The sequence below is a fragment of the Schistocerca americana genome, chromosome 8 (genome assembly GCF_021461395.2).
Source record: "Schistocerca americana isolate TAMUIC-IGC-003095 chromosome 8, iqSchAmer2.1, whole genome shotgun sequence".
Classification (NCBI taxonomy): domain Eukaryota; kingdom Metazoa; phylum Arthropoda; class Insecta; order Orthoptera; family Acrididae; genus Schistocerca; species Schistocerca americana.
The window spans coordinates 77,473,876-77,483,481 of NC_060126.1; the positions used below are offsets into that span (position 1 = coordinate 77,473,876).

Genomic DNA, 9,606 nt, shown 5'->3' on the forward strand with positions numbered 1-9,606 from the left:
TGATGCGCGTCTTCTTGTTGTCGCGGGCCGCGTTTCCGGCCAGCTCGAGCACCTCAGCCGCGAGGTACTCCATGACGGCGGCGAGGTAGACGGGCGCCCCGGCGCCGACGCGCTCTGCGTAGTTTCCCTTGCGCAGGAGGCGGTGGATTCTGCCGACCGGGAACTGGAGCCCAGCCCTGCTTGAGCGGGACTTTGACTTGCCCTTGACTTTGCCTCCCTTTCCGCGTCCGGACATGGCGATGGGCTAGCGACGGTGCACACGAAACGGAAACGAAAACGACCGGTGCGAGCGGCAGCGAGTCGAGCAGCGGAGTGCGTGCCGGCGCACTCGCACTCGCATTAAAACGCTGGCTACATAAGCCAGGTGTAAAGGCAGTCTAAGCAGCGGAGCTGCTGTTCCTGCGGGGACCTCGTTAGTGGGTGCAGTGGACCTAACAGGGTGAGCTGTCCTCGCTGGGCGTCGTTCATTGTGACGCCCTCTGTTTCGACATCGGGCGGCGAGAGATAATTACTCTCGCAGTAGATCTGGCCAACGAGTCGTTGGCCTGTGGTGGACCTGGCGGCCCAGACCACGAATCAAGCGGCTGCCAGACCGTTCTGCATTGCTGTAGAACTGCCGGGCGATTTGCCGGAAGCGATCCCGGAGGAAGGGGATCCCAGCTTCTTCATGGAGCAGCCTCGTCGGATAGCGAGGTGGCTTGTGTAGCGCTAGTCGCAGCGCCCTGTTTTGCAGTCGTTGGAGCGTCGCAATGTGCGTCGCGGCCGCGTTACCCCACACCACAGCCGCGTATTCCAGTACCGGCCGAACAAGGGACAGGTACATGGTGAGGCCATGGCGTGGAGGGAGAGTCGATGACGGGTTGAGCAGTGGGTAAAGCGCACGAAGGCGCCCCACTGCCCGCCCTCGGACGTCACGGATGTGTGGCAGCCACGTCAGGTGTCTGTCCAACGTCACCCCGAGGTAGTTGCCGGTCCGCGACCAGGGGATGGGGCCCCCCATGATCGTGACCGGCGGTAGGTCCGGTGGCAGCCTCTTTCTGCTGAAGATGACAGCCTGACTCTTCGCAGCGTTGAACTTCAAGCGCCATTTCGTGGACCAGGCGCCCAGGACGTCACATCCGAGCTGGAGGCGACGGCGCATCTCGGCCGCATTCATGCTGCGGGTGAACAACGCCGTGTCGTCGGCATAAAGTGCCAACTCCACGCGTGCCACCCGCGGGGCGTCGGCGGTGTACAGGGAGTACAGCAGGGGGCCGAGGACCGACCCCTGCGGCACCCCCGCTCGAATCCGCCGGTCGGTGGAAGTGCCTCCATCTGCTCGGACGTGGAAAGTGCGTCCCGAGAGATACGAGCGCAGCAGGACTACGTGCGACGTCGGTACCCCGTGCGCAAAAAGTTTGTACACGAGGCCGTCGTGCCACACGCAGTCGAAGGCCTTGGAGACGTCGAGAAGCACCGCCCCTAGGTACTCCCGCGTCTCCAGCGCTCGCATCGCCTGCTCCACGAGACGCAGCAACTGCTGCGTGGTAGAGTGGCCGCACCGGAAACCAAACTGCTCCTCGGGAATGAGTTGCTGTTCCGTCACGTGGCGCAGCAGCCGCTCCGCGTACAACCTCTCAAACACTTTTGAGAGGGACGGGAGCAGACTGATCGGCCGGTAGTTCGCGGCCTGACGTGGATCCTTGCCGCTCTTGGGGATGGCAACCACTTCCGCGTGTTTCCACGCGGAAGGGAAGGTCCCAGAGCGGAGGATACTGTTAAAGATGTCCGCCAGAGATTGGTGTACCTCCGGCGGAAGCATCCGCAACAGGCAGTTGGTGACACCATCCGTGCCACCCGCCTTCTTCGGGTTGAGACGACGGAGCTGCAGGTCCACTTCCTCGGCTGTGATTTGCTCGATCACGTCGTCTTCCTGTCGCGCAGCGAGAAAAACCGGCAGGCGCTCTGCCACCAGACGGACGTGATCGGGATCGACCACGCCATCAGCAGGTTGAAAGTTTTCTGCGAACGTGTCCGCGAGGATGCCTGCTTTCGCATCTGGTTCGCAGACAACGTCCGCACCCACATGGAGAGGTGGGACTCGCTGACGACGACGAAGGAAACGCTTAGCGGTCCGCCAAGCGCTGCCGTCCGTCGTTGTAAGAGTGGCCACAAGACCCGCCCAGTCCCGATGACGATGGTCGTCGATGGCGGCCCGAATCTCGCGCCGCGCCCTGTTGAGGCGGCGCTTCGTGTCAGGCAGCCGTGTGAGCTGCCACTCCCGAAAGAGGCGATTCTTGTTTGTGATCGCCTCGAGGATGTGTGGCGGGAGTTGGCGCGACATCTCTCGCGGCCGTCCTGGCCGCCTGGGGGTGGCCGCCTCCGCTGCAGCCAGTGTGTGCCGCGTGAAGAAGGCCAACGCTTCGTCAGCCCCTTGCACAGCGGGATCGGGCGCGCCCTCGAGGCGGTCGAGGACCTCGACACGAAAGCGCGCCTCATCTATGCCTCGGAAGTTGTGTCGGTCGGACGGCATAGATGCACCGATGACGTCCATGTCGAAGACCACCGGGAGGTGATCGGACGACATGGCACATCTAACGGTGGCGGACGTGAAGTGCCCAACACCTTTGAGCACGGCGATGTCGAGCACGTCAGACTGGCCGCGATGGGGGAAGACGGTGTGCTCATAAGGCCCCAGTACTATCGCACCATGCCGTTGCGTGACGCGAAGGAGGCGGCGGCCGCTGGCGTTAGTGATGCGGGAGTTCCACTGAGGGTGCTTGGCGTTCAAGTCACCCGCAATGAAGACTTTCCCGTGCAGTGCCAGCAGGGCGTCGACGTCAGCCTCCTGAAGCAGTCCCCTCGGCGGCCTGTAGGCCGCAACGAAGGTGATGACCCCTGCCGTCGTGGTGACAGCCACCCCAGTGGCCTCCATTGCAGCGAGGGGCGGAAGCTGGACTTCGTGATGTTTGAGGGACGCCTTGATGTAGATGGCCGTCCCTCCGCCGTGGGTCAGCCTGTCGGTGCGGTAGCACCGATAGTTGGCCACCCTCACGTGTATTCCCGGCTTCAGGAAGGTCTCGCACACGAGGCAGATGTCAATTGCCTCGTCGCGCAAGAACTCCCTGAATTCCCCTTGTTGGGGGACCAAGCTGTTTGCGTTGAAGGCGCAAACGGTGAGGCCATGGATATGGCGATTATCCATGGCACGGCGGAGTTGCAACGCCGGCCTGAAGGGCCGACGTGACCGCGGTGACGAGCACCGGGAGCTGCTCGAGCAGCTGGCTCAACGACCGCAAGAGCGATCGGAGCTCAGCTGCGTCGGTGGCCATGGGGGCGGTGGGGGCCGCTGGGGCGGCCTCCGCCACTGGGGCGGCCGGTGGCGGCTGCTCCGTACTAGGCGACTGCCGCGGAGCATCGGCAGCCGGTCGCGGCGCAGCACGAGGCGTCGTCCTCTGCGGCGGCAGAGTGTCTTCGACAGTCCGTCGTGCAGCGGCAGGGGTGGCCCGGCCCGCACGCCGGCGACGCCTGCGCGGGGCGGCAGCCCGCGCGCCCTGCGTGGTCGCGGGGGCTGCCACCCCCACGGGCGAAGCCGTGGACGGCGCGGTCGGTGGCCGCGGCTCACGCTCCACCTGCGCCGAACTTCGGGTGGCGGAAGCTGGTCCTCCCTTGGTGGCGGCAGCAAAGCTGGTGGACGGGTGCACCTTACGAGAAGGAGCGGTCCCTCCCCTCGGTTGATTTCGGCCCCGTTTGAAGGCCGAGCAGCCTCGATAGCTGGCAACGTGCGTGCCGCCGCAATTGCAGCACGTCGGTTTGTCTTCCCTGGCAAGCCCGCAAGACTTGCTCTCGTGCCCGCCCGCGCACTTAACGCAGCGGGGCGACATGGAGCAGTAGCGGGAGACATGGTCGAGCCTTTGGCAGGAAAAGCACTGGGCCCTCTTGCCTTTGGCCCGGAGAGGTTCCACTGCGACCTTGACACGGCCGACCCGCTGCACCTGGAAAATCTTCCGATTTTCCAGGTTGTCAACGAGGACAACCTGGTACAGTGGCATGTCGCGATGCGTACGTGGAGACTTCATTAGTCCGGTGGACCGGACGCCGAAGCCTAGGTCCTCGAGCTCCTCGCGAAGGTAGTCCGCACCAAACTTGAGGGGAAGGTGGCGGAATACCACCTTCAGAAGTTTGAGCGGCTCGGAGGGGTGCGTGTAGCACGGGAGGCCATCTTTGCAGATGGCGTCCATCACCGCGCGGTACTCCTCGTTGGTCGACACTGTGACCTTGTAAAGGTCACGGCCAGCGTTCTTGACAGTGGCGGACGTGGCCACCCTGTCCAGTTTTTGCTGGAACTCCTTGTATTCGCCAGCCCACTGGATGACTATAGGCGGCGGCTTCTTTTGGGCCGGCGCCGGAGGCGCGGCGCCATCCTCCATCGCATCGTCGCTGACGCCCGCAAACGTGTTGGCGGTCGGCAGCGGGGTCGGTAGCTGCAGCGCAGCGGCCCTGGCAGTGTGCCGCCGGGGCGGGGCGACAAAACCATCCTCGTCCGGCTGTCGGGAAGCAGCAGGTGAACGAGTGGGCCGCCGCGTGGTCTTCGTCGATTTCTGCGCGGCGGTGCTCCGGGAGGAGCCCGCGAGAGTCAGCCCAGACTCGGTGGTGGAGGTGCGGGAGGCCCTGGTGGCCTTCTTCCGCGGCCTCGCTCCTTCAGATGTCTGAGAGGGAGTGTCAGAGTCGTCATGCGTCACAGCCCGGCGCTTTCTGGGCGCGCGGGGAGCGTCAAGGTCGGTGTCACGGCGCTCCGACTCGGCAATCGCCTCAGCCAGATTTGCGTCGGGCAGGTCCATGTCCGCCATCTCGGTAGCTGCAGCTAGCGCAGCCACGGGCTCTTCTCGTGTCTCCGGGGCCAGGGGGGCAACCGGGGGCACATCGACCTCTTCAGTGGTCGAGGCCAGCGGCGCAACTCCCGCCGAGGCCGCCACCGCCGGGACCGCAAAATCGTGCGATGCGACCGGCGGGGCTCTCGGTGGCACACCCGACACATGCTGCCTCGTGTGCGGTAGAGCGGCAGCCTTCTGAATGTTGCAGAAGGCGAGAATAGCCGCCTCGTCGTCCTCTCGACCAGGGTAGGGGCCCCCGTGGGCGAGTTTGTTCATGAGAATGAACACTCGATCACGAGGGTGCGCGTCAAAATCCGATGAGTCAAACCCGTCAGCGTCAGTTGTCGAAAGCCGGTTCGTCATAAGTGGGGGGCCGGATGGGGCCGCCACCGGGATCAACTCAGTCGCCTGAGCTGGCCCCGACGGACGGCGATCCGCCACACCCTTCGCAAGTAAAGCATCCTCTCTCATCGACATCTCGAACCGCAATCGTGCGTGCGTCGCGTGCGTGCCGGCGCAGCCGGGGTGGGGGTGCTTTATGGGCTCGGGTGCGGCGGCCGGTTGCGCGCGCGCCCCATTGGTCGGCGGCCGCAACAGGGCGAGCTGGTAAAGGTGCGGCGGCGGCTGGCGGCGGGTGCCACTGTGTGGGGAGACGCTGACTAGAGCGGAGCGCTTGCTACTGGTGTTGCTGCTGCCGTACGTTGGTTCGAGATGCCGCCCAAGACTAGCGGGAAGGCCGCCAAGAAGGCTGGCAAGGCGCAGAAGAACATTTCGAAGGGCGACAAGAAGAAGAAGCGCAAGAGGAAGGAGAGCTATGCCATCTACATCTACAAGGTGCTGAAGCAGGTGCACCCTGACACGGGCATCTCGTCGAAGGCGATGAGCATCATGAACAGCTTCGTGAACGACATTTTCGAGCGCATTGCGGCCGAGGCTTCTCGCCTGGCGCACTACAACAAGCGCTCGACCATCACGTCCCGCGAGATCCAGACCGCTGTGCGGCTGTTGCTGCCTGGCGAGCTGGCCAAGCACGCCGTGAGCGAGGGCACGAAGGCGGTGACCAAGTACACGAGCTCCAAGTAAGGAGGTGGCTCTGGAATGGAAGGAAGGATGGAGAAGGCTCCTCCGTTGCGAGAGCGGCAAAACGGCCCTTTTCAGGGCCACCAACTTGCCTTTTGCGGGAAGGGCGGAATTGTTGTTTTGTGGACGGCTGTGATGTGTGCGTTTTGATTGTGGGTGGGTGGGGGTCCGCGTCAAAGCGTTGTTGCGGGGTACGGCCACGAGGTTGGTCGCCGTGGCGTGGAATGGTGGCACGCCTCGTTGGCGTTGTGTGTCACCGTAACGACGGCCGTCTGCGGGTTTGGTTTGCACATCACACATGGCGAGGGTGAAATGTGCAATGTTTTGCCGCCCACTATTCCCTTTGCAGTACGCCGAGTTGACAATGGTGCGACGTAACTGCAGCGTGGAGGTGTGTGGAGTGACGTTGAAATGAACGTGCCATTAAGAGACGCATTGTTGTTTTGTATTGTACTGTACGTGTACGGCGACACGCACGATGATGTACCATTCGACTCTGATTTTTGATAGCCGTGTCTGACTGATTGCGTAGGACGCACGCACACCGATGTCGTCATTCGAGATGCACGCGTGTCCAGTGCAGTACAGTAAGCGCGACGCTAGACGACGACGACGGCGGCGGCGGCGGCGGCGGCGGCGGCGGCGGTCGTTTTTGGCGAATGTCTGTACACGTGTTTGTCTGTGTCCATCCGGTATGTATTTGTTTGTTTGACATAGTTTTGTGTAACTGTCGATCGGCGCGATAGACCGGCGTCACGCAACTGAACCGAAGTCTTTGGGCACACCCGTCATACTGTTGTACACCGTCGCGCTGAGAACGGTAACGAAAGGTTGACTTTGATCGGTCGAATGTCTGGGCAGAACGTGAGGAATGAGGCAAGAGTGCAGGAGGAAAGGACAGAGGGGGGGGGGGGGGGGGCAAAAGAGAGAGGAAGGGAGAAACGCATTCGTAGAGCAACGGAACGTTCCCGTGTCGGAGGCGTATTGGAGCCGCACTGAAATGCGTTTAACGGCGGCGCGGCTGCAAGTGTCTGCCGTGGTGAACGTTACCTTACCTTTGACGGCTGCATTGGGCTTTGCCTTTGCTTGTGCTTTTTGCTTTCGCTTTCCCGGATGTACGTAACGTTTGTTGATATGGTTCTGAGGAAGAGTGTATGACAGTGCCGTGCCGTCCATGTTCGTGTGCCCTCCCATTGTTGTGTATGCTATTGTCTGTGTACTTGAATGATGTATGTAGGTGTTTAGTGGACATGTTTTACCAGTGGGGGGAAATGGATCGTCGATAGTTGGCGTCACTCTGTCACGGTCGAGATGACGCACCCTCCCTACAGAAAGGTGTCGAGAAAGTGTGTGTGTGTGTTTAGCGAATTGCGTCCGTGAATTGGCAGTGTTTGGAGGTGGGCGTGCCCTGCATGTGGCCCGGAAGGCTGTTCGTTTGGCGGTAGTGTTGTGTGGACAGGGGAGGGGCATGCGTAACGCTGCTGGCATGGCATTCGGGAGATGGGAGGGGGCAAACGAGGAGCGGCGGCCAGAGACGGGACGGGGAGGGGCGCGGTGTGGGTGGCTTGCGCCTGTGCTCGGCGTTGTGGTTTGTGCAAAAGAGGAGGAGAAAAACAATGAGGTGCCAGGGAGGGGAGCGTTGTTGTGTTGTGGTTGTCGTGGTGTAGCCGCAGACGCGGCTGTCAGTGAACGTGGCGAGACGGACGGATGCGCGGAGGGGCGGGGGCGGCGCATTTCGCCGGTGCCGTGCCATGCCTGAAAGCCGCGTGGTCGCTGTGTTGTTGGTGGCGTGGGGGCGAGGAGAGTACCGTACGGGTGTGCTTGTGCGCCGGAAATGGCACACTGCGCCTGCCCGTCTTGGAGGCTGATGGCTGTGGTGTGGAAATGGGGCGCGGTGATGGTGAAGCAGTTGAAGAACAGAAAAAGAAACCAAAAACGTAAGGGGGAGGCCATGGCGTGATGCGGCGGTGGTGGTGAGAGCGGGAAAAACAAAACAAAAAAAAACAACAAAAAAAAGAAGGGAAAACAACAAGAAACAAAAAAGAAAACAAAAAGTCTATCAAGATTAAAATGTAAATGGAAATGGACCCAGGTATAACCTCCCCGCACAAATAGCAGAGAGTCCGATGATAATAAAAATGTGCCAGAATGTTAACGTCCCTACAAAACAAACCCAACGATAAGTAACAGTGCAACAGACATAATGAAACCTGATACATTGTATGAGGGCAGCAGCGTTGACCTTTGGCCCTGTATTCAGAATAAAAAGAGCCAAAGATCGTTACCCCAATGAAAAAGAGACACACACACACACACACACAAAAAAAACAAAAAAAAAAAGTGCATTTATATCTGCTCCTCAATTGTACATACCCCTTACACAGCTGTGTGCAATGAATGAGTGCTGGCTGGTAATTAATTTGCACTCCTTGGAGGGAAATGCCATAGGAAGTAGTCTTTAAAAAGTGAATGTTTTTCTTTAAAAAAAAAAAGTTACTTTAGAAAAAAAGTAATATTGGGGCATTTGTTGTTGAACAAAATAAGTACAATTAACATACGTTATCAGATTTGCGCAATGCAGCTTCACACTACCTTGTTATTGTAACACAATATACTGTACATCGTCCCGAACCGTGACCAGAGTCGCGAGACGAGCAGAGCACGCCGCCGACGCCCGCTCAGTACAACCGTCCACCCGCTACGACTGTCGACTGTCGACTGACGACTACTACCTCTCCCGACTCGCGCTACAATATATATAACAACTGTTCCTGGCGACTCGCTGCGTGCCACTACTGTCGTCTGGCGCGGTCCAAGCGCCGACTAGCAACGATAAATAACTCTCTGGTCAGACAGAGATGCTGTCATGCCTCGCCATCGCTCTGGTAATGAGTACATACGTGTTGCAGCGTGCGTACCACCGGAACACGCAGTGGCGGAGCCAAAGACTGTGTTGTCGAGGTCGAGTGCGTGCGGGAAGAGAGGCAGCGTCGGCACGGAGATGCAAGCGAGCGAGACGCACGGGGGCTGCGGCGTGGCGCGTTTGCGGTTGGCGCCTTTGGTGGCAACGGCCGGGACAAGCAGCGGTGTATGGTGTGGTGCGGGGCGGACAGGGGCGGCGGTGGACGGGGAGGAGGAGGCGGCGCGACGACGGCATGGGGGCGAAAACGGGACGGGGGACGGCGGATGTTGAGAGGCGTCACGCGCGGACAGGACACAGACACAGAGACACACAGATTGGAAAGGGAGGGTGCGCGGTAGTAGTTGGGAATGTGCGTGCGTACCGTGCGGGATGGGAGTGGGCGAGGAACACGGTCGTGGCCCCTGTTTTGGGTGCGTGTGATGACGTCGGTGTGTTGTGGGAAGGGAAGGTGCTGTGGCGGCGGCGCGTAATGGGCGTAGGCCGAAAAGAGAAAGGAACGTGGGCAGTGTGTTGTTGGCAAGCGTCGGTTCGACCGCGACGTTGATGGGCAGGGCAGGGCAGGGCAAGGTTAATGGTGGTAGGAGTAGGCGTGTGGGCGCAAAAAATCTGCCGCTGCAGGCGGTGCCGTAACCGCCATGGCGGGAAGGAGAGAGGGCCAAAGAAAGAAAGAAAGAAAGAAAGAAAGAAAGAAAGAAAGAAAGAAAGAAAGAAAGAAAGAAAGAAAGAAGAAAAAAAAAAAAGGAGGAGGGG

The 9,606-nt window shown here is 60.4% G+C and overlaps 1 protein-coding gene across 1 annotated transcript; it reads right to left on the reverse strand.

Annotated features, from left to right (window-relative positions):
* Positions 1-351: 351 nt before the first annotated feature.
* On the reverse strand, positions 352-5,330 carry LOC124545555 (nucleolar protein dao-5-like). The gene is made up of 3 exons (XM_047124503.1): positions 4,192-5,330; positions 3,283-3,666; positions 352-556 (listed from the first exon to the last, which is right to left on the reverse strand). The coding sequence occupies exons 1-3, from the start codon at positions 5,328-5,330 to the stop codon at positions 352-354; spliced, it is 1,728 nt and encodes a 575-aa protein (XP_046980459.1).
* Between the last annotated feature and the right edge of the window lie 4,276 nt (positions 5,331-9,606).

Bases quoted from the DNA above. Each gene is read 5' to 3' on its own strand.
- LOC124545555 (XM_047124503.1), bottom strand. From the start codon at position 5,330: ATGTCGATGAGAGAGGATGCTTTACTTGCGAAGGGTGTGGCGGATCGC. The intron at 3,667-4,191 runs GTGCTACACGCA...CCCGTCCACCAG, and splicing joins ATCTGCAAAGATGGCCTCCC to CTTTGCTGCCGCCACCAAGG. The intron at 557-3,282 runs GCTCTTGCGGTC...CTGGGCCGCCAG, and splicing joins GACGCAGCTGAGCTCCGATC to GTCCACCACAGGCCAACGAC.